Source organism: Podarcis bocagei (genome assembly GCF_964188305.1).
Source record: "Podarcis bocagei genome assembly, chromosome: 17".
Classification (NCBI taxonomy): Eukaryota; Metazoa; Chordata; class Lepidosauria; order Squamata; family Lacertidae; genus Podarcis; species Podarcis bocagei.
The window spans coordinates 40,819,057-40,843,720 of NC_138143.1; the positions used below are offsets into that span (position 1 = coordinate 40,819,057).

Sequence of the window (24,664 nt, forward strand, 5' to 3'; positions counted from 1 at the left end):
AATGCATACATTGGTCAAAACTTCAAACAAAAATGTGTTTATTAGGAGGAATTGACATTAAATGCTGTTGAATTGTCATGGATGATTTTATTTCTTTCTTTCTTAAGTGCAGATTGCTGCAGAAATGTGCAAAACTGAATTTAAGATTGGAAAAATGAGAAACAGAGAGGAGGGAAATTGCCGGATCCTTCCATCCCTTGTCATGTGACCAAACAGCCCCATCGCTGCATCAACTGCGTTGGCCCCTTCTTTCCCTCTGGTTGTCACTTTGGGGACCAGGGTATTTGAAGGACTGCCTCCTCCTTTGCTTCCCACAAACATATAGGGGGCTGTAACGTTGCCAGAGATTGATTGGGTGAGGGGGTGCGCATTTCTGACATGCGGCTGATTTGTTCTTTCCAGTTGCTCTGAGCCTGCGTGTCCAGGGCTGCAGTCACTTCCTGGAACTGATGAACAGGGCAGGAGGGTTCTTCACAACTTGGAATATTGAACAACGTGGCAGCCAATCTCTGAGACATTTCTACAGCCTGCATGTAATGAAAACAGGCAAACTGTTATAAAAATGTGCTGTCGGCAAATAGAACCACAGAGTCCTCTACTCCAAAGCCTACCGATCTAGGAAACCCCCAACTTCAGCACCTCTGGGAGCAAAGGTTTGGCCAACATGGACGCATGTATGTGCTGGCGCAACCAGCTCAGAGTTCCTTACAAGCTGAAGTTTGCATAGAGAGAAAGAGATAACCAAGGCATGGTGACCGTATTTCCTCTCAAGGTGGGAAGTGATGACATAGGCCAGTGGTTTTCAACCAGTGTGCCATGGCACCGTGGGTTGCCTTGAATGATGGTCAGGGGTGCCACGGGCAAAGCTGTGTCATTGAAATTCTGCTCACTATTGATCCAGAGTAGATTCCAATGTATAGTTAGCAGAGTTAAAACTCAAACACGTTCCAGGATTCCCCCCAAAATAGACCAGAGGCAATTAATATTTCATCCAGCAGAGCTTTACTGAAGGCAAATGAGCATAATGGTCACAAATCCAGTACATTTAGGATTGGCACAGTCCGTAAGAAATCCAGTTGCAGCAGACTTAACTTAAACTTACAATAACTTATAATAAGTCTAAACCTTGACACTACATACAGAACACCACACCAGACGGAAAAGAGATAAAAAGAGAAAGTGAACCCCAGACTCCTTCTGGCCTCACTATTATAATCAGCATGACCTTGACAGAAAGAGATAACAGAACCAGTTTAAGCCAGCTGTACTCAGCTTCTCAGAAGGAATAACCCAAATATCATGGACAGGAAAGATCTCTACACATCAGATCAATACTTTCTGCACTAAGAAATGCAAACTGACAAACTGGCCTCTGTCCCCCTTTCCTTCCCTCCCTCCTCTGATGCCCTCTTGTGTCTCTGCCTCCCAAAGGCTTGCACAGCTGTTTGTTGCAGCAGCCCTGGCTATAAGCTCCCCAGGTGAATGGCGCCTCTGGGGCTGGACAGGGGGTGCTGGTTGCCAGGAGCTGAGGTGACCTCGGAGTAAGCAAGCAAGTGGGTAAGGGAGCCCAGCCAGCCAGTCCTCCAGCCCTTGCTGTTGGGAATGGACAGACAAGTCCCAGGCCCCTGTGGGGCAGGGTGAGAAGGTGAAGCACGTGAAAGTAAGTGGGTACTCGCTAGGTGCAAAATAAGGATCAGGCAGACTCAGCAATGGAGAATAAGAAGGTGAGGTTTATTGCCAGGCAATAAGGACCCAGTTTGGAATCTCTTCCAAAAGGAACTGGGACCCCGATTGACAGAAATCCAGAGGTCTTTATACCTGAGCAAATCACAGCAAATCATAGATCATGAGACAACCATGAGGGATTCACGATATTGTCAGCGAGAATCAGCCAATCAGCAAGCTCTTGTCACGCTACCAGCTCCTGGTCAAGCACTGGTCAAGCACAGGGTTCAAGTTCTGCTTTCCGATGCTTCCAGTGACGCTCAGTCTAACCTCTCCCCTAGTTATGACAGGACAGGGAGTTTGGAGATTTTGTGGTTTTGCTCTCCCTGTTCTGTAGATTAATTTAGCCTGTATCTGAGGGGATTTTGCACCAGTATCTCTGATTCACGTCTTCCCCTTGTCCAGGGTACACGGATGTTTGTAGGGGAAAGGTCGGCTCCTAATTTTGCTGTTTCAAGCAGTTTGCAGTTAGCTAAGGCACAGCTTCCCTTTGATTCAAAATGGATTATAAAATACTGTAAGCCTTGATTATGTGTAAGCATATATGAATATATTGATTACTGACAACTGATTATATGGATAGCATAGGGGTAGCCCTTCTTCCTTGCCTCAAAGGCACCTCTCTTTGGGGCAGAGGGGGCAGCTCAGAGACCAGGGGCAAAGGATGCCCAAGGAGAGGGGAGATGAGAGGAGGCTGAGGCAACGCTCCGCAAGGGAGGGTGTTTGAAAAAGGGTGAGAGAAGGGGGAGGATTTACCAGCAAAAGCCATCGACAAACGAAATTCCTCTTTCAAAATCTCCAGAACTTTCCGAAGTCCTTCTTCGCCCTGTTCCAAGAAACAGTGATATTGTAAATCATGGATCCAGCATACACCGAATATGGAGAACAGCTTTTGAGAGCTGAAAAGGATCTCAGAATTATTTTCCAACTAGGTTGTACGTATGCTATACTTTAGTCTCACTGTTGTCTCTGTTCAAACGGGTTTTGACGGCATTTGAAACGCTATGAAGGCCCGTACAGAAACTGTTTCAACAAAATGTTAGCAGGAAGGCTGTGGAGTGGAAGGCAGGTTTCCACTTTTTCTTTTATGCCACCTTCAGTACTCTGAAACAAACGGTTGCATGGCTCCAGATATCTAGGCTTCAGACATATCAATTATGTTGACTGATATGACAAAATAGAGGGAACAAAATTCTACAAAGTCGTGAGCCTTGTATGTACATATCCATACAGTGGTACCTTGGGTTAAGAACTTAATTCATTCTGAAGGTCCATTCTTAACCCGAAACAGTTCTTAACCTGAGATACCACTTTAGCTAATGGGGCCTCCCACTGCCACTGCCACGTGATTTCTGTTCTCATCCTGAAGCGAAGTTCTTAACCCAAGGTACTATTTCTGGATTAGCGGAGTCTGTAACCTGAAGCGTCTGTAACCTGAAGCGCCTGAAACCCGAGGTACCACTGTATTGCTAAAGGCCAAAACAGACACAATCAGGAGATCTGCAAGAGCCACAATATCAGTATAATACCTCTTCCGTATAGTAAAAGCTATGGTTTTCCCAGTAGTGATGTATGGAAGTGAGAGCTGGACCATAAAGAAGGCTGATCGCCGAAGAATTGATGCTTTTGAATCATGGTGCTGGAGGAGACTCTTGAGGGTCCCATGGACTGCAAGAAAATTAAACCTATCCATTCTTAAGGAAATCAGCCCTGAGTGCTCACTGGAAGGACAGATCCTGAAGCTGAGGCGCCAAGACTTTGGCCACCTCATGAGAAGAGAAGACTCCCTGGAAAAGACCCTGATGTTGGGAAAGATGGAGGGCAGAAGGAGAAGGGGACGACAGAGGACGAGATGGTTGGCCAGTGTTCTCGAAGCTACCAGCATGAGTTTGACCAAACTGCGGCAGGCAGTGGAAGACATAAGTGCCTGGCGTGCTCTGGTCCATGGGGTCACGAAGAGTCGGACACGACTAAACGACTAAACAACAACAACAACAACTTGTGTACAAACCACATTTTATTCTAGAATGGAGACCGAGTACGTACTTCTTTTTCTACATAGTTCACACACAGTCTAGAGCTATTGCATATTTTAGCTTGAGAAGAGCTTCTTGAGAAACTAGTTTTGTTCTGAAAATAAAAGATCATTGCAGATTGATTCTGCATTGCCCACCAGTGTGTCCATTTGAAGACAAATTAAAACTGATGCGGGTTTTCCCAGCAATGGCGGCTCTAGCCATACCTGCCCAACGGCATTGTGGGTGGGTGCGAACCCAGATCACAACCACCGCTTCTGTGATGGCCTGGGAATCCGATTCAGAGGCTGAACTGGAGGAATCCCAGCCTGCACAGGAGTCCCCGCCTCCAGGGCCGGCTGAATTGGGGCAGGGCCTTGATTCTGAGGCACCTGCACCTGTGCCGGATCCTCAGGAGCAGGCACCAGGTGAATCCACTCTGGCTCCAGAGGTGGTTGAGGACTCAGTGCCTACAGGTGAGTCTCCCCCTGGGCCCAGTAACCCTTCAGCCTCTCCTGAACTGCAGAGGCTCAGGGCAGAGAGGCGAAGGGAACTGGTTTCTCCCAGGAGGAGTGCTCGCCTTAAGGCCAGGAGAGGCGGGTCTCCTGGGGGCCGGGACCGCCCCTGACCTCAGAGAAGATAAAGGCCAGTCAGCCCGGTCCCAGGTTGCGGGAGCAACGTCGTTGTTGAGTACCTGTTCCTCCCCGGACCCAGACCTGACCCTCCAGTGTTCCTGTCCCCGCCCAGCTTCCTGCTTCGGACCTCGCCCCGCTCCTTGTGAACTGTTTCCAGGCTAGTGACCCAGGACCGGACTTTGACTACGCCAACGGTAACCTTCCCCCCGGGACCAGCACAGCTTCATTCTTCGCTCTCCTGGGTCATGTGCAGGGAGGAAAAGGCTTGCAGAATCTAATCAAGGGGTTGGTTTTCAAATGTGGATTAAGCGCAGACGCTCCAAGTGTCCCCATTTCCCAGGGAGAGTCCTGGATTTACAGAAGCCGTCCCAGTTTCTGATTTGATCCTGGAATGTCCTGCTTTTCCTTAGGACGTCCCTATTTCCATCAGAGAAATGTTGTAGGGTATGGAGTTATGTAACCCCCAAGCCAAGGAGATAAGTAACTGTACAGTGGTGCCCCGCAAGACGAACGCCTCGCAAGACGGAAAACCCGCTAGACGAAAGGGTTTTCCGTTTTGGAGGCGCTTCGCAAAACGAATTTCCCTATGGGCTTCCTTCGCAAGACGAAAGCCCATAGGGAAATCTCCGGGACAGCGGGGAAGCGCAGCGCATCTTCCCCACTGTCCTCGGACCTCCTCCGAAGGCTGGCGGTGGGGCGGAAAGCCCTTCTCCCCGCGCCAGCCTTCGGATGGCTGTCCTGAAGACTTGCGGTGGGAGGAGGGTTTTCCTTCCCACCGCCAACATTCAGAATGCTGTTCTGTCCCCTCTGTTCCTGTACCTGTCCTGAAGGCTTGCGGTGGGGAGAAAAGCCCTTCTCCGCACCGCCAGCCTGGCAAGCGGTTTCCATAGGAACGCATTAATTGATTTTCAATGCATTCCTATGGGAAACCGTGCTTCGCAAGACGAAAAACTCTCAAGAAGAAAAAACTTGCGGAACGAATTAATTTCGTCTTGCGAGGCACCACTGTACAACCTTTAGAAAACATCTGAAGGTAGCCCCATATACGTTAGTTTTTTAATGTTTATTTTTTTCTTAATTATGTTTTTATATGTTTTGGAAGCTGCCTGGAGTGGTTGGGGCAAGCCAGTCAGACGGGTGGGGTATAAATAACAAAATGATGACGATGATGGAATAGGATGTCCCTATTTTCATCGGAAAAATGTTACAAGGAACGAGATGACCACACCTGGCCTTGTGGACGGCAGGATCTATACTCGATCTAGACTGGAAGCAGAATGTTGAGGACGAATCCTAATGGTTCTGGACTGAGAAAAGCCTTTGCACTACAAATGTGTTGGTGTGTATGCAGCCTTACCAGCAGAAATTCAAGCCAGCGTGGCAAAAGAAGGGAGGACAGTGAATTTCTAGTTTGCGGATAGTCGGGAGGTCCTGGGTAAAGACAAAATTCTGCCTATGGGCCACATATGCAAAAGATCAAATGCTCTTCTGTACAGTGTGCCGGACTCAACTAACTGGTCCTGCTAGCGCAAGCTCATGCAAGGACTTCCATAAGCACAATGGGGCCTCCTCTTCTCCCCTTGCACCCCCAAATTGCCAGGAGGGGGGTTCAGGAAAACTTCCAGGGCAGCGTGCGGGGAGAGAGGCGGTTGTTCCACCAGGCAAGAGGATGTGCTGGCGCCGACCGAATGTTCATAACAGGGCGACCTTGAATTCCTCCCACTGGTTCTTATCCTTCGCTGAAGGAACTATTCACATTATCTTGGCTTTGAGAACAGCTTGTATGTCTGTCTCGCCCTCTTGCAGCTGGCTTTCCATTACATTTTTTCCACAACTCCCGAAGATCAAGGAATCAGTGCAGCAAAACAATATTGCCACTTCTTTTGCTGAGGAAGAAAGCTAACTGCTCTGTTAAAAAAAAAGAAAAAGCAACAGAGAAGAGCTATGGCGCATAAGAGACTAGGGCTGCAACCTAGCAGGCCCTTTTGCATCAGTGCAAAAGGAATGAGAATCTACCTTAAGCCTCGTGCCTGCTGCCTCGTGCTTTGTCTTTACTGATGGCTAACATGTCAACCACCTCAGATATGCAGATGACACAACCTTGATGGCAGAAAGTGAGGAGGAATTAAAGAACCTTTTATTGAGGGTGAAAGAGGAGAGCGCAAAATATGGTCTGAAGCCCAACATCAAAAACACGAAGATCATGGCCACTGGTCCCATCACCTCCTGGCAAATAGAAGAGGGAGAAATGGAGGCAGTGAGAGATTTTACTTTCTCGGGCTCCATGATCACTGCAGATGGTGACAGCAGCCACGAAATTAAAAGACACCTGCTTCTTGGGAGAAAAGCAATGACAAACCTAGACAGCATCTTAAAAAGTAGAGACATCACCTTGCCAACAAAGGTCCGTATAGTAAAAGCTATGGTTTTCCCAGTAGTGATGTATGGAAGTGAGAGCTGGACTATAAAGAAGGCTGATCGCCGAAGAATTGATGCTTTTGAATTCTGGTGCTGGAGGAGACTCTTGAGAGTCCCATGGACTGCAAGAAGATCAAACCTCTCCATTCTTAAGGAAATTAGCCCTGAGTGCTCACTGGAAGGACAGATCCTGAAGCTGAGGCTCCAATACTTTGGCCACCTCATGAGAAGTGAAGACTCCCTGGAAAAGACCCTAATGTTGGGAAAGATGGAGGGCACAAGGAGAAGGGGATGACAGTGGACGAGATGGTTGGACAGTGTTCTCGAAGCTACCAGCATGAATTTGACCAAACTACGGGAGGCAGTGGAAGACAGAAGTGCCTGGCGTGCTCTGGTCCAGGGGGTCACGAAGAGGCGGACACGACTAAACGACCAAACAACAACAGCAACAACATGTTGCTGCCTCTTTAAAGAAAAACAAAATGGAACCATGGGGAGGGGAGCAGCAGACTCCAGGGCGGTTGATGGGGGGGGGCTCTGTCAAACAGCTTGGGGGGGTTCTAGATCAACCATAGCTTGATTTGTTTGCATCTCCCTGGATAACCCATGTTCCGGGTGGCTATTACCGTCTGGAATGAATAAATGCAGTAGCTCTTGGGGGGGGGGGAATATCCTATGAGCCTAGTAAAATTATTAGCTAGGATTATGCTTTTATATATTTATCTATATCCCCATCTTTTTTCCTGACAGGGATTCAAGGCAGCTTACAGATAAGAAAAGAACAATTAAAAACATAGAGGAAAATAATTCTATCAATACTGATGGTGATGGCTGTTCCCTCTGGGCCATAGACTGGAGTGTAGCCTGTACACAGAGCCTTCATTTTGCAACACAAGCGCCCTACGTTGTTTTGCAAGTTGATTTGGAAGCTGCTATTTTGCAAACAGATCTCCCTCATAGATGGTAGCCACAGCCTTATGGGCTTTACAGTGGTACCTCGGGTTACATATGCTTCAGGTTACATACGCTTCAGGTTACACACTCCACTAAGCCAGAAATAGTGCTTCACGATAAGAACAGAAATCGGGCTCCGGCGGCGCGGCAGCAGCAGGAGGCCCCATTAACTAAAGTGGTGCTTCAGGTTAAGAACAGTTTCAGGTTAAGTACGGACCTCCAGAACGAATTAAGTACTTAACCCGAGGTATCACTGTATTGTGACATGTGGCTTCAGAGTAACAATCAGAGTTACGAAGTGGATTGAGAAAGTGGTGTTATAGCGCACGTACCTGGACTGAAGCTTATTGGATAAATCAAGATTACACTGGCAGAACGATGCACCACACTGGAGTCCAAAACATGCACACATTATAAAACCAAAGGCAAGATGTGATGGACCATGTGCAAATGTAAAGGGCAACGTTTCGGTCACTTGTTTGAAAGGGACCGCTGTTCATTTGCAATTTCTTGCTATATCTTATAAGCCCTAAACGGTTGCTCAGGCATACAAACTGTATATTTATTCACCTTATAGGCCAGACCCCATATAGCAGGCCTTCCAATGAAGACGCATTTTGCTCCGAGCGCCAGCGCTTTCAATACATCACTTCCTGTTCGTATCCCGCCATCCAAATAAACGTCAATTTTGTTTTCAACTGTGGCTACAATTTCAACTAGAGCATCAATCTGCAAAGAAGCAAATGCGAAACACATAGATGGGAACTGAGGCATAAATGTTCGAGAACCAAGACATGCCCTCTGTTATTTCACAGATATCCTTGGAACATGGAACTCTCTTGGAGCTCCTATCAGCCACCATCATACCAATACACTGCTAAACATTAACAACACCTAGTCTCTTCTGTTTCTATTTATTTTATTGCTAGTCTGTCCAGCCAGGCTATTTAAAAGCCAAGAGTATTCTGTTTGGGGGCTGGTCCACACCAGTGTGTACTGTGTGTTTACAGCTGTTTGTGTTGTCATTTAATTTGTGCAATCCACCCTACATTACCCTCAAACAACACCGATACTTCCCCCTGCAAAATTCAAGTTTGTGTGATATGAGGATAATCCAAAAGTCAGAGAAAATAGGGTTCCAAACTGCTCCACTCAGTGTCACAGATTATTATTATTTGTCAGTGTTTTTGGATGGGTGGATCAACCATCAGTTTCTGCTACTCCCTTTCCTGTGGCCATACACCTTCCCACGCCTATCACATCCAAAGGTTGCTTAGCCCTGGAAAGATAGACGCTGCTTCTCTCTGCTGTGTTCAACATGGGGATATAATACATGCACTCCTTTATGCAGCTTTTGGGCAAGAAACCTCAGAACGCAGAATGGTCAGAGGTTGGAAGATATCTTCCCCTATTGAATATGCTGTTGATGGCAAGGAAAAAATAGGTATATAAAAGGGAGAATTCCCTGGCTGCCAGGATTCTGGTTTGGGGCAGGCATTCTTTGGTGAGAGAAGCCCAACAGAGATTTAAAATCACAAAATATGCAGCAAAGCAAACTGTGAAAATACAGGCCGTCAGATCTTTAAATGTGCCCTTCCAAGTTCCTTTCAAAGTCTCTCTCTTCTCCTAGCATAGAAAAAGACCATATGCTTGGTAAGTTTAAAAACTGTTTACTTACGAACTCTCCAAAGGTCAGGTTCATGTACATCAGCTAGAAAAGCTGCACAGGCAGCAAACTGTGGCTTAGTCAGAAAGTGGTAAAAGTTCCTAAATAATTGGTGTAAATGCCCAAGAGAGGCCTTGTTAGAGCTACATGGGCTGAACTTGGAGCAACCAGCTCAGACCTTCTCACACACCAAGCTTCTCAGGTACTTCTGAGGTACAACAATAGGTTTGATTACCCTAATCCCAAAATAAGGGGGTGTGACTTGGCTAAGCCTGGCAGGACAGTTTACTCTATGGCATTAAGCCCTTCATGCATTCATTAGACTTAAGCATGTTGGTTATATAAGGCTGGTTATCCTACATATACAGTGGTGCCTCGCAAGACGAAATTAATTCGTTCCGCAAGTCTCTTCATCTTGCGACTTTTTCGTCTTGCGATGCACGGTTTCCCATAGGAATGCATTGAAAATCAATTAATGTGTTCCTAGGGAAACCGCCTTCAGACCAGGTCCGGGGACAGTCTGTCCCCGGACCTCTTCTGAAGGCTGGGGGGGGGGGGACAAGGGCTTTTCTTCCCACCCCCAGCATTTTAAAAAACCCCGGGACAGCGGAGGACTTCTCCGCTGTCCGGGCGATCTTAAAATGCTGGCGGGCGGCATTTTAAAATCGCCCCGGGACAGCGGAGGACTTCTCCGCTGTCAGGGGTGATTTAAAAGCCCCTGGGAAGGCAGGCAGGGGGGACAAAGACTTTTGCCCCCCGCCAGCCTTCAGAAGAGGTCCTGGACCTCTTCTGAAGGCGGGCGGGGGGCGAAAGTCTTTGCTCCCCCCCGCCTGCCTTCAAAAGCCCTCCGGGACAGCGGAGAAACGCGCTGTGTTTCTCCGCTCTCCCGGGAAGGCAGGCAGGGGGGAACAAAGACTTTCGCCCCCCGCCCGCCTTCAGAAGGTGTTCCCTCCCCGCCGCCCGGCTTCGGAACGATGCTCCGAAGCCCGGCGGCGGGGGCAGGTGTTCCCTCCCCGCCGCCCGGCTTCGGAGCATCGTTCCGAAGCCCGGCGGCGGGGGCAGGTGTTCCCTCCCCGCCGCCCGGCTTCGGAGCATCGTTCCGAAGCCCGGCGGCGGCGGGAGGAGGCGTTCCCGCCCCACCGCCCGGCTTCGGAGGAGGTCTGAGGACAGTGGGGAAGACGCGCTGCGCTTCCCCGCTGTCCCAGATATTTCCCTATGGGCTGTCGTCTTGCGAAGCAAGCCCATAGGGAAATTCGTCTTGCGAAGCGCCTCCAAAACGGAAAACCCTTTCGTCTAGCGGGTTTTCCGTCTTGCGAGGCGTTCGTCTTGCGAGGTACCACTGTACAATTCTTCTGTGCACTCTGTGGGCCTTGAACCTGCCCCAATAAAGGAGCTTGTTTTCCACCTTCATACTGCACAGACACAAATGATTCTGTTCAACTTGTTCCCCTGCCCTGATTTTCTCCTCCTAGCTGTTTCTGCATTCATTTATCTTTTAAATTTCTGAAAGTCACTCTTGATGGATTCTCTTGAAAACATAGAACCAAATAAACACAAGTCTTATAAGTCTCTGAAAGTCTTTGTAGACTATGCAAGTCTCTGAAAGTAGCAATGGGTCAGATTCTTATCTGATGAAAACAAGCCGTTAAAGCTTTGTTTTATGACGTCCAACGCTGCCGAAGTGGTCCGCAAACAGACATAGTGAACAGTGTTTCCGGACATCCCCACTGTTTCGCAGAATTCTTCTTCAGCACAGCAGGAGGATACAGAAATGCTTCATAAACTGCAAATGAATTATTGAAATGATGTTCACTACGTCTGTTTCATCAGATAAGAATCTGACCCACTGCTTCTTTCAGAGACTTACAAGACTTATGTTTATTTGGTTCCATATTTTCAAGAGAATCCATTAAGAGTGCACTTTAGTGACTTTCAGAGATTTATAAGATTTCTGTTTATTTGGTTTCTCATATTGTTCCATGTTCCATATAGACTATATAAAGAGTTTATATCGATATTGCATTGTTGTACTTGGTCATCGTGTTGCCTTGGATATTGCTGCTAATTGTTTGCAACACAGGAGTTTAATTGTTTGGTTATTCATTTATCTTTTGACTGATTCAATTGATATCCTGCTCCTTTGCATCGGTGCACACGACCAAGTAAACCACAGCTGTGGACATGAACAGTTTTGCACATGTTAAGTGTGATAGATAATGACCTGTCCCTTACACTTGCAGGTGCCCCGTCCAGCTGTCTTCCTCCATGATTGGACACAATAATCCCTTGAACTCCATGGCTCATGGCCAGCTCTGCATCTTCCTTTGTCAGAATTCCCTTGATGATGAGAGGCAGGCGTGTCACTCTCCGTAGCCAGGAGATATCATTCCAAGTGACAGAGGGGTCTATACTGCCAGCAGGCACCCCATACTCTGAACAGTCTTTACCCTGAAGGAGAGGAGCAAAAGAGAGCGTCACTGTTGCTCACACTGTTGGTGCAACTCTTAAACAGATCCCTGTCCTGCTAGGCTTTGCCATAAACATTTTGAGGTTTTGTTACAATCAAGCACTACGTAAAGGCTGCGAAACAAATATACAGTGCTACCTCGGGTTACAGACGCTTTGGGTTATGCGTTTTCAGGTTGCGGACTGCGGGAAACCCAGAAGTACCAGAAAGGGCTACTTCCGGGTTTCACCGCTTGCACATGCGCAGAAGCACTAAATTGTGTCACGACTGTGCGCACACGCGGCGCTGCAGGTTATGAACGCTGTGTTTTGCGGACGTGCCTCCATCACGGATTACATCCGCAACCCGAGGTTCCACTGTATACCATATTGGCCCGAATATAAGCCATACTTCCCCCAAATTCTGACCATGAAAAGTTAAAGTGTGGCTTATATTTGTGACCTTACGGTATACAGCCAGGAACGCAGCAAAGCGGTGCCCGCCCTGCGCATTGTTCCCCACCCTCTCCTCTAAGGCTGAGAAGGGAGAGAGCGAGGAAGGGGAAAGGCCGCTGGCAATACAGCGTCCGCCCCCCCCCCAGTATGAAGCCAGGAGCAGCGAGGAAGGGAGCAGCTTGTATTTGGGTATTTTTTCTCCCCCCCCTCCAGTTTTAAAGCTGTAGCTTATATTCAGGTATGACATATTCGGGCCAATATGGTATATATATATATTGAACAAATATGGAGCTTTTTGCTGTATGGCTTCTTATTACCCCTCTGGTAGTGAGGTCAGGCTTGGCTATACAGTCATACCTTGGAAGTCGAATGGAATCTCTTCCGGAAGTCCTTTCGACTTCCACAATGTTTGGAAACCAAAGCGCGGCTTCTGATTGGCTGCACCAAGCTCCTGCAGCCAATCGGAAGCCACGCCAGACATTCGGGTTCCAAAGAACGTTTGCAAACCAGAACACTCACTTCTGGGGTTGCGGCGATCGGGAGCTGAAACGTTTGACTCCCAAGGCGTTCGACTTCCAAGGTACGACTGTATTCCATATTCTTTCCTTTGGCTGAATTTCTCGTTGTACATCTCTTTTGCATGCAGAAGGCGCCAGGTTCAATCCCTCGTATCTGAAGCCCCAAAGGGCAGCTGCCAGTCAGTGTGAACAGTACTGAGCGATATGAACTGACTTGATCTACAGCAGCTTCCATTGCTGCCTTCATTTTGGGGTGGAGATTGGACGGACGGACGGAGGGGGGGGGGCCAAGAAGAGCAGAGATTGGGGTGGGCGGATGGGATGTTGCAGGGGATGGGCAGAGTCCTGCTTTGCCCTCCCGAAATGTGGGAGGATATTGTGATAGGAATTCTGAGGTCTTAGATATATGTTAAATGTTCATAAGTGTACCAACCAAGCACACACATAGATCAGTACAGGAAGACTGACCTGGAAGCATTTTGATTCCCAAACTGTCCCAAACTGACCAAATGTTTTCTCTGCAAGGTCAAAGGAAAATGGAAAAGCCTGCCTGTTGTGTTTTCCATCACAAATCCTGTCTTAAGGTTATGTCTGTGTTTGAATAGGGTGTGAGCCTGTGACCTGGCCCAGGAACTAAGTATTTATCATTACAAAAGACTGGCCAGGCTCCCCAGGCAATCCAATCAAGTAACCTCCCAGACAGGAGATAAACAAGGACAGGAAAAAAACAACATTCAAATTTCTGTTTTAAGACCGCCTTTTCTGTGATGTAGGTGTGATGTATCTGAGGGGTGGTCTTAGGTTACACCCCTTCTGTGATGTATGTATGATGTTTCTGGGGGTGGTCTTGATCTACAGGGTGGGAATTTCAAAAGTCTTTATAAGGCCTTGCACGCCATTTTTCTGGGTCCCTCCTCTCTCCTGCGTGTGAGGGGAGCACCCTCTTGCAACAGATCAATAAAGATCAAGCTTACTAGCTGCTTTGCTTCTCAATGTTCTCTGGTTGGCCTCTGTTATTTTCTCCTACCAATAGGGAACCTATGTAAGGACTCTATATGGGCTCTTGGATACCCCATAAGGGAAAAGGGCAATTTTTGTTTACAACAGTATGTTATAAGGAACCTGCTCTGTTTGCTTTACAGGAGCAGGAGAGACTGCTATCCAAGACAGGCAGGAAGCTGAGAGCCCCTGAAAGCTGTGGAACGCCCTCCCACCAGATGTCAAAGACTTTCAGAAGACATCTGAAGGCAGCCCTGTTTAGGGAAGTTTTTAATATTTGATGTATTATAGTATTTTAATCTTTTTTTGGAAGCCGCCCAGAGTGGCTGGGGAAGCCCAGCCAGATGGGCGGGGTATAAATAATATATTATTATTATTATTATTATTATTATTATTATTATTATTATTATTATTATTGACTGAGAAGGCCTCAGAGGCGTGAGCATCCATCCCACCGGGAGTGACAGAAATTTGAGCGGGGGGGGGGGAGCAACGATCTCCCTTCCTCCAGGTTAGAAAATATTTGATTGTATTTCTGTCCCTTGTCCAGTGGACGCCAGCAAGAGTGCAGCAACTCCAAGGCCTCACAGAGCCAAGAAAGCTTCTGTTTGTTTTGGGTTGCATAACCCTTGCCTTGAGCAGATGAGACCAATAGTGGATCCAATGGTCCAAAAGGCAATTTCTGCATGTGGTGCAGAGGGAAGTGAGGGGCAGATGGGGCTTGTCAACTTTAGAAAGGTAGCCCATCTCGGAGAAGGAAAACTCTGATGCTCAACCTCTGCTGCCTTGCAGGGTATCTTCAGGAGAAGAAACGGCCCGGGAGCAAGCCCTACACATATCCGGAGTGGAGTCCCTAAGACGGTTGGATGGTGCCTTGTATGCCTCCTTACTGCAACTCCTGCAGCCCAGCTGGTGCCAAAAATATTGCTCTGCTCTCCTTTGGACCAAATCAGTGAGGCCGAGAGGGGGAGTCGTATCATCTGGGCAGCCCAGGACTTCCATACTTGTGCCCCGGGGAGGTCACTTTGGTTCTGCTATTGCAGCAGTTTGACCTCATCCCGGGAGGCACACTCCATTATCTCTCAAGCCACACAGAGGCCAACAAACCTCTGTTTCCCCCCTTTTACCACCGTTTTGCGCCATCCCAAACACACTTTGCTGCCTTGTCCCAATGTCCAGCCTGGCACTGCCCACACCTTGCTGGCTGTCTCTCCACAATGGTGTGGATGTCCCAAGTTACTCTGCCCATTCCCTAGACGGCTTTTGTATGGGATTCCGCTAAAGCTTTACAGACCTTGAAAGCAGGGGAATTTTGGGAAATGATCTACAATGAACTGAAGAAAATGTTCAAAATGACATTTGTTAAAAAAACCAGAAGCATTTCTGTTAGGGATTGTAGGACAAGACCTGCCAAGGAAAATAAAGAATTTATTTATGTATGCAACAACAGCGGCAAGAGTCTTGATAGCACAAGGATGGAAGAATGAGGAAATCCCGACAAAAGAACAGTGGCAAGAAAAACTGATGGACTATGCAGAACTGGCTGAATTGACATATAAACTGTGAGATAAGGACAACTGTGGCTTTAAACAAAAATGGGAACTTTTCACAAATTAACTGAAAGGACAACAAAATGAATTTGACTCCTTGGCAGGTTTTAATGAAATCATTTTTTAATGAAATGATTTTAGAATGTTGTATTATTTTATTGTTGTTAGCCGCCCTGAGCGCGGCCTTGGCTGGGGAGGGCGGGATATAAATTATTATTATTATTATTATTATTATTATTATTATTATTATTATTATTATTATTTTGAATAAACATACACAAATTTATTGATTGATAACATGGCAGACAGATAATGTAAGGATTTGTATAATTTTGTAACATGCAGAGAATAATATGTGTTGAGAAATCAGAGAGAGGAACTGAGGGAAGTCTTTGGGGGAGGGGAGGGAGGGTTTGAGGGGTGAGTGGGAAAAAGGGGAGGAAATAATGAATAGGATATGTTTTGACATGTTGTTGAATTGCTAATAAAAATATTTAAACAAACAAACAAACCTCGAAGGCGCCTTCAAAGTTCTTCAGCTTGACGTCAGACAAGAACCGGAAGTTGTTGCGGATGTCGTCGCGCCTCTTCCCCGTGTAGGGCACGTCAGCTGTGAGCACCAGGGCCCGGAAGCCAGCTGCCTCTGCCCTTCGTACCAGTTGCTCCGAGATGGTTCTGTCCCGGTGGATGTAGAGCTGGAACCACCGGAGAGCAGCAGGCGCAGCAGCAGCAATCTCATCCACAGAGCAAGAGGCATAGGAGCTGGCAATGTAGCAGGTCTTCATAGCTTCTGCCGCTTTGGAAAAATATGGGGAGGGGGGAAGGAAAATCTGAGCCTAGTATGCTGGGTTTGGCTGCTTTGGCTCATAGAATTATTGAACTGTTGAGTTGGAAGGGACCGCAAAGGTTTTCTAATCCAACCCCCTGCTATTCAGGAATCTCAGCTAAAGCTATGATTAGTGGGTCAGTTCACTAATTCCTGTTATTTGTTTATTTTATTTCCTTACAGAGCACGAAGGAGGGAGAAAGGTTGTTTTCTGCTGCTCCAGAGAAGCGGACACGGAGCAATGGATCCAAACTACAAGAAAGAAGATTCCACCTAAACATTAGGAAGAACTTCCTGACAGTAAGAGCTGTTTGACAGTGGAATTTGCTGCCAAGGAGTGTGGTGGAGTCTCCTACTTTGGAGGTCTTTAAGCAGAGGCTTGACAACCATATGTCAGGAGTGCTCTGATGGTGTTTCCTGCTTGGCAGGGGGTTGGACTCGATGGCCCTTGGGGTCTCTTCCAACTCTATGATTCTATGATTCTATGAATGGTGGAATGTTACCGTTGACAGAGAAAAGAGGGAATTTCAAAAAATGTTGTTTATGTATGCCACTAAAGTGGCCCGTGTTTTGTTAGCCCCAAAATGGAAAACGACCGAGGTGCCAACTAAAGAAGAATGGCATCTTAAGTTGACAGAATATGCACAACTCGCAGACTGAACATATAGAACAAGAAGAACATATGTTTAAAGAAGATTGGAAAACGTTTATTGATTATATATGGGAAATAATTGTGTCCAGCTGAAAACGCTGGCAGCATTAAGGTAAATTCAACAGCGTAAACAAGTTTTGATGGATGCAATAACGGAACACTGAATGGTATAGTTTTTGTAAAATATGCAGGGATTTATGAGATGTAAAATGAACCATGGAAAAAGAAGAAGGGAAGTCACTGATATCTTAAGGATGTAAAATGAGTATTTTAAACTGTAAAACAGAAAATTTAATAAAAATTATATATTAAAAAAGAGAGAGATAAGAGCGAATTAAATCTTCTCAGACATGCGGAAGTATTAGCAGCCAAGTCTCTGCTAAACGGCACTCACTCTGTCTTCTCCATCTTTTGTAATATGGCGCCCTGTGAAAGGCCAAAATTTGGCTCCCCCAAATCGATCTTCTCCGTTATGGATCTTCTCAGTTTTGTGCCCCCTTGGCTTGGTGACCTGTGCAGGGGAACCGCCCCACCCTAAATCTGGCGCTGTGGGTGCAATCTTTGTATTGCTGAAGAGAGCTACAGTCTTCCCTACAAGACTGAGCTGTACACATTCCTGACCGATTTCCCTGTTGTGCTCTGGCGAGGTCCTCTCCGGACCTCTCCAAAGTGTTATTTCAGGCTTGCCTTTTTGCAGAGCGTTTTAAAAGCCTTAATATGATCTGATAAACTTGAAAGGCACTTGATTCTAAGGCAAGGCATCTAGCTTGAGGGGAAGGGGAAACCAGGGTTGGATTCAGAGGCAAGTCTGTGTGTGGCACAGCTGCCACTTGGATAAGGACCGTGCTGTGTGGATGACATGAAAAACATGCACGCACGGGATGATGCGCTAAATCCACTTTCAGCTGCCCTGTGTGCCCAACCATTGTTTCTCAGCAGGAAGGAGACCCCGGCGTACCTCTCGCTGTGCTCAGCTCTCCATCTGGCCAAGCCAACTTATGGAAACCGGTGGGAGCAATTCCCACAGGAAAGCTGATTTCAGTGCCAAGGATGGAGGTCCTTGTATCCATTGCAGACATGTCACGCAGAACGCGTGGGCGAAAGCGAATCCTGCAGGAAGAATTAGATGTGGGATGCAATCCACTGGGAACAGTCAAGTACAACATTCCTTGTTTTGCTAGAGTGGACATGCAAGGGAATGTTTGGTCCAGCCAGTCGAAACTTCCTGTTCCTCCTGGCCTGGAGCAGCAACGTAGCGTGAGTTGTCAGCACCCGGGGCAAGGCAAGTAATTTGCGCCCCCCCCAACCCCTAACCTGCCGATCTGAGGCGAGTTGCCGCTGCCGCTGCCGCCCAAACGACACCGCTTGCCTGGAGGAGGAGGGGGGCAGAGAGGCGAGGAAAACACAACATGGCCCAGCAGCTGCAGCAGCAGCGGCGGAAGTGGGGCTGTGAGGAGGGGCTGCCTGGCGCGTCCTCCGCGGCCCTGACGCGCGGGGACCACGACGAGCGCTGAGAGCCGCTGCCTGCCGGATGCCTTCAGCCCGGACGCGTGCACAGCTCGTCGGTTCCGCGAGACATGGGGCTCTGCTACAGCCTGCGCCCGAGGCTCTTCGGCGACTCCGCAGGCAGCGAGCGCCCCCCCCCGATGTTGCGCCCGGTGCGGCCGGCCCCCCTTGCACCCCCCACGCTACGCCACTGGCCTGGAGCATCCTTCCTTGCATGTGACCAGTGGGTGGGTGTGACCTTTCCAGACCTGGTAAAAGGACAAGTCATGCTGCCACCTTCCTTTCTTCAATCTTCTTTTTTGTTCTGCGAACATCCTGATTCACCTGCCAGCCAGCAGTCCCCCGGGTTATCTCCCATATGGGGTAAACCTGTTTGTACATGTTTGTAAATTTAAGCCTAAAGGCTGCCTTCGGGATCACACTGTGCTCTGCCTGATCGTGAGTAAGCTTACTTTTTATTGCTTATGAATAAGACTGTGGCGTCTTTATTATTTTAGGAGGGATTCAAGGGGTCTTACCAGGAAAATATTAGAACACATTTCAGTCTGGACAAGCCAGATTGAATTCCGTATTGTCTTAAGAAACTCACATGAGTTTGCAACTAGTTTCCTGCCGTGTAAAGGGGAATGCACTCTGCTGAGTAAAGGAACTTGCTAGCGCAAGTTAGGAAGGCTATTAATCAACATTATAGCCTCTCCTGCCACTCTGAACATTCCCACACTAGAAAGAGCTAGAAACAGCAGAGCTGGCAGGTGTTACTTCTGCAGGCGGAAGCCCTGTCAGTCTAATCTAATTCAGCCATTCATCCTGACAACTAAACAACTGAGGTATCCCTTTCGATGGAGAATATCCTATAATGCCCTTCCCCTGTTGATGTGCGTGCGCAGCCGCTGCTCTTGGCTTTTCTTCTTTTGAAAAACTTGCAACAGAGTTTCCTTTTTAATTGAGTATCTTTATTATTTACAATAATTTACATGGGTCTAATACAACACGGGTGGCACTGTGGGTTAAACCACAGAGCCTAGGACTTGCCGATCAGAAGGTCGGCGGTTCGAATCCCCGTGACAGGGTGAGCTCCCATTGCTCGGTCCCTGCTCCTGCCAACCTAGCAGTACGAAAGCATGTCAAAGTGCAAGTAGATAAATAGGTACCACTCCAGCGGGAAGGTAAACGGCGTTTCCATGCACTGCTCTGGTTCGCCAGAAGCGGCTTAGTCCTGCTGGCCACATGACCTGGAAGCTGTACGCCGGCTCCCTCGGCCAACAAAGTGAGATGAGCGCCGCAACCCCAGAGTTGGTTACGACTGGACCTAATGGTCAGGGGTCCCTTTACTTTTAATACAAATAAAATAACATAACCCTTTCTTCTTCTAGCCATCTGGCCAGAGACCTAATGCTGAGTCATGCTCATTTGCACACTGACTCTTTTCACTCTCTACACTCTGACCCTTCTTAATCATATGCCCTTAATATAGTCTCCTGTTGCTGGGCAGACTTTTCCTGTTGCCTAGCAACCTGCTGAAGACCAATTACCAAGTTTCTGGAATATTCCAACATCCCCCAAGTGAATATAAAACATATATAATAAGCTGTCTTATAATCAGTGCTTTATTCTAAGGACACTGTGCTCAAATATTTCTAGCATTGTCTTATGTTAAGTTCTACTGTTAATTTGTTAATGTAACTTTGTTTCCCTCCCTGTTTTGCATTCAATTATAAAATCCTCATTATAATTATTATTAAGAGTAATATAAATTAGATAACTTTGTGGAGATCTTTGGGTAACAAGTATAATAAATAACAAAAACGGGGGGAAATGTATTATTCAGGATACGTTCATGAAGATTTCCACATTAGCAAATGCACAAAACGCATGGCTGATTAAATAATGGACATTTTATTTTATTTTTCTATTGAAAAACCAGCAACAAACCATTCTTACATGTTCTGCTCCACTTGGAAAATGGTGTGATAAGTATCAGTGTGGCAATAAGCATTAGAAAAAATAAGAAAAAATAAGAATTAGCCATTAATGCTTATTACTCCACTATATGTGTGTGTGTGTTTTTTTTTAGGGAGAATTCATGGAGACTCTGACTTGCACATTGCAGTCTTGATAGCAATTGTGTGTGTGTGGGGGGGGGGGTATCTGTAACAACTCTGGGGTTGCGGCGCTCATCTTGCTTTATTGGCCGAGGGAGCCGGCATACAGCTTCCTGGTCATGTGGCCAGCATGACTAAGCCGCTTCTGGCGAACCAGAGCAGCGCACGGAAACGCTGTTTACCTTCCCACTGGAGTGGTACCTATTTATCTACTTGCACTTTGACGTGCTTTCGAACTGCAAGGTTGGCAGGAGCAGGGACCGAGCAATGGGAGCTCACCCCATCGCGGGGATTTGAACCGCCGACCTTCTGATCGGCAAGTCCTAGGCTCTGTGGTTTAACCCACAGCGCCACCCGCGTCAGTAGCTTAGGGCCTCATCAAATCTAAATCCAGATCTGCTTCCACCGCCAATGTCTGCCGTAAGATTTCAGCGCAGCGCAATCTGGCCAGTCCACGATGCCTCACGTGAGCGACCATCTTAACGCGAGTGCTAACCTTCCACTCGCCAAAGGTGAGCCTTTATCATACCTTTTGAATGCCTTGAGGTTTTCCTCCAGGGTACTACATTCATCAGCGCCAGCGGCAACAAAATCCCAGGCATCTTTGGGGAGATGCTGCTTAGCGTATGCCTCAAAGTCTGACAAACAGACCAGGGCCATCTTAAATCAAAGCTGCAGTGGAGAGAAGACAACTATGACAAGTACAGGCTATAAATGAGAGTCATGAAGTTGGCTTGATGGGGAAATGTTCTTACAAACATGTGCAGTCTCACAGTCCCCGCCCCTCTTCTCACCTGATCTGTGCAGATTAGCTGGAAGAGACAGGATTCTATGTGCTTTCTGCCCAGAGGTGCTGCCAGGTTACAGGGAGCCGAAGGCAGCGTACCTTCAGAGAACATTATTTATATCAGGGCAGTGAATGGAATAACAAATCATCTATTCCAGCAAAATATTAAAACATAACAAAACATCAAACATTAAAAAACTTCTCTATGAAGAGTTGCCTTCACATGTCTCCCAAAAGTCATATAATATAATTAGAACAGAGTCCACTTAGAATACCAAAATTAAAACCCACCTGAACCAAATGGTCTTTCTCTAATAAAACACTGAAATAATTTAAATTACAGCCTTGGAACAAATCACATATGGTGGCAACGGTAAGGGAATAATTTGCATGTGTGAATGAGTCACATTGCACATCAATTCACACCCAAAATGTCTCCTTCCACTGCAAATCAAATAATTATCGGGAGAAAGCAAGTGCTGAATCCAGCCACAGATTTTTCAGTAACAACCTTTATCCACCGCCCACTGCCCACAAACAACCTCAGGTAAAAAATTACTTGCCTTTAGTGTGAGCAACACCAGCCAGCTAGACCATTGCTTCAGTGCGGATTTCCAACTGAATGTTGTTCTGTCCTTTTGTGAACACAGCCACGCCTTGATTTGTGTTTGGCTGAGGGGAGATGGGGACATTTCAAATTGGATACATCACCGCAAAAGATTAAAGCTTAACTTTCTAGTAAACTTTGGACTGTTTGTGCTGGTCTGAATGTGCTCTCATAACAAAACAGTTCTGCCACGCCACACACCAGCCTCACATTCCATAGTTCTGGAATCCTTCCCAGATGGTAAATTGTCAAAATAATTCAGGCTGTAACAAAATTATTTACCACAGATATGTCCTTCCTTATTCTCCAAGGAGCTTGAGGTGGCTCATATGGTTCCCCCCATATCATTTAATGCCAACAACAGCCCTGTGAGGTAGGTTAGGCTGAGAGGAAGTGATTAGTCCCAAGGTCACCCAGTGATCTTCATGGCCATGTGGGGATATGAACCCAGGTCTCCCGGGGCCTAGTCAGACACTCTAACCACTGCACCAACACTGGAATGCAGTGCAAAGCACACCAATTTATTTAAACACAAGCATCAGCATAAGAATAGGAGCATAATTCCCCTATGATAATGCACTTTTGCATGTTATTTTCAGGAATATCTGCATTTCATTCCAGCATACACAATTTTGTACACATCACTCGACTTGCAAAATTCAGAGAAGGGCAGATTTCGAAGGATGGTTGTGTTTCGGTTCTCATATTGTTTTGTAAAGTAGGTTTGCCTATAAATGGGAAATGAATCAAATTTCTCCCCCATTGCTAGTCTGGTGTATGTAAATCTAACGGTTTATACAACTGCTGGTGCATCTGAACTAAGTTTTCATTTCTCCACTACATTTTCATTCTTCCTCTGGCTTGTGGTCTGTGTCATTTGCCTGCCATGCAGCTTCGTTTAATTTCCTGCGTCATTAAAGAGGGAATTATTAGGAAAATCCGGGTCTTGCATGCTGCCCCCACTAGATGCCAGTATAGCTCTATAAATCCTTTCATGAAACTGGCATGACCATGTTCCTTATTCTGGTAAGCACATGGGGAAGTTAACAGGGTGACCTTAACCTCAGAGTCTGCTTACACCCAGGGAAATCATCATCACGAACCTCTAGTTTAGTTCTTAAAATGGCTGGAGTGGGATTGTCAGGAAAGCAATATTTAATGTCTGGATAAAATACAAAGACTTACTAGAAAACAAGACCCCAAGGTGGTTATCACCAATGGAAGCTAAGGCTCGGAAAAGACTCAATATGGAGGCCAAATGGCCGAAATATTGGGAAATACTAGAAAAGGTTGAAGATACTTGGAGGTTGCAGAGTTTTGAGAAACTAAAGGATAAAGTGCGAGACTGGTTACACTATGCTCAGATTAGGGAGATCTTTAACTCGGATAAAAAAATAGGTTTCCAGGTGGAAAAATCAAAACTAGAAACAGAACTGTTAGAACCAAAGACTAAGGTACTTTCAAAAATGTATAACTTGCTGTTAAAATGGAACACTCAAGATGAAACAGTTAAATCAGCCATGATAAAATGGGCACAGGACATTGGGTACAACATTATGTTTGCTGACTGGGAAAAGTTATGGACCACCGGTGTGAGGTTCACGGCATGTAATGCCTTGAAAGAAAACATTATGAAAATGATATATAGGTGGTACATGACCCCAGTCAAGCTTGCAAAAATATATCATTTGCATGACAATAAATGTTGGAAATGTAAGGAGACTGAAGGAACATTCTTTCACCTTTGGTGGACTTGCCCGAGGGTTAAGGCCTTTTGGGAAATGATCTACAATGAGTTAAAAAAGGTATTTAAGTATACCTTCCCCAAGAAACCAGAGGCCTTCCTCTTGGGCATTGTCGGCCAGAAGGTGTTAAAGAAGGATCGAATTTTCTTTATGTATGCAACAACAGCAGCAAGAATACTCATCGCAAAGCATTGGAAGACCCAAGATTTACCCACATTGGAAGAATGGCAGACGCAACTGATAGACTATATGGAGTTGGCTGAAATGACTGGCAGAATCCGAGATCTGGGAGAAGAGGCAGTGGAAGAGGACTGGAAAAAGTTTAAAGACTATTTACAAAAACACTACAAGCTGTATGAATGTTGAGAAATGCACGATAGAAAACAACATGGCATCAGTAAACCTTGTGAAATGATATATATGAATAAGTGATGGTTAAGAGAAATGAAATTTGAAGTAATATTATGTTTAAACTAAGCTTTTCAGTACTTTGATAAAAATATCTAAAATTAGGGACATACTATCTGAGAATTACAAAGTAAGAATTTGAAATAAGGTAATAAATTGCTGCTAGTAATTTTATTATTGAGAACGTAGGAAAGGGAGATGTGAGGAAGTCCAAAGCTTATGGAAATATGACTTTTGAACTGTGATTTTGTTGTAATTTTCTTTTGTTCTATGTTTATCTTCTTGATTTGTTTTGTTTTTTCTTGTTTGTTGTATTGTGGTGGTGGTATTCTGTATGTTTGGTGATTTTGTGTTCAAAATTCGCAATAAATATCTTTTTTAAAAAATAAAATAAAATAAAATGGCTGGAGTGGGGAGTAGGTCATTTGTTGTTGTTGTTGTTGTTGTTGTTGTTGTTGTTTAGTCGTCTAGTCGTGTCCGCCTCTTTTGACCCCCTGGACCAGAACACGCCAGGCACTCCTGTCTTCCACTGCCTCCCGCAGTTTGGTCAAACTCATGCTGGTAGCTTCGAGAACACTGTCCCACCATCTCGTCCTCTGTCGTCCCCTTCTCCTTGTGCCCTCCATCTTTCCCAACATCAGGGTCTTTTC

General features: G+C 46.3%; 1 protein-coding gene across 5 annotated transcripts; it reads right to left on the reverse strand.

Annotated features, from left to right (window-relative positions):
* Positions 1-67: 67 nt before the first annotated feature.
* HAO2 (hydroxyacid oxidase 2) lies at positions 68-21,905 on the reverse strand. 5 transcript variants are annotated; one of them, XM_081176754.1, is made up of 9 exons: positions 21,818-21,860; positions 21,262-21,353; positions 20,997-21,139; positions 17,818-17,969; positions 15,894-16,177; positions 11,646-11,861; positions 8,318-8,476; positions 2,482-2,551; positions 686-1,225 (listed from the first exon to the last, which is right to left on the reverse strand). In XM_081176754.1, exons 3-9 carry the CDS (start codon positions 21,125-21,127, stop codon positions 1,029-1,031), a joined length of 1,209 nt encoding a protein of 402 aa, XP_081032880.1. In that variant the 5' UTR covers positions 21,128-21,139; positions 21,262-21,353; positions 21,818-21,860; the 3' UTR covers positions 686-1,028. The 5 variants fall into 5 exon arrangements, with proteins under 5 accessions (XP_081032882.1, XP_081032880.1, XP_081032881.1 ...); XM_081176755.1 differs by having other exon boundaries at positions 20,997-21,159; positions 21,262-21,403; positions 21,818-21,836; XM_081176753.1 differs by having other exon boundaries at positions 687-1,225; positions 21,262-21,403; positions 21,818-21,836.
* Between the last annotated feature and the right edge of the window lie 2,759 nt (positions 21,906-24,664).

Coding starts and splice junctions, on each gene's coding strand:
- HAO2 (XM_081176754.1), bottom strand. CDS start 21,127: ATGGCCCTGGTCTGTTTGTCAGACTTTGAGGCATACGCTAAGCAGCAT. Junction 16,178..17,817: donor AGAGCTGAGCACAGCGAGAG/GTACGCCGGGGT, acceptor ATTTTTCCAAAG/CGGCAGAAGCTATGAAGACC. Junction 8,477..11,645: donor TGGACGGGGCACCTGCAAGT/GTAAGGGACAGG, acceptor GCTTCTTTGCAG/ATTGATGCTCTAGTTGAAAT.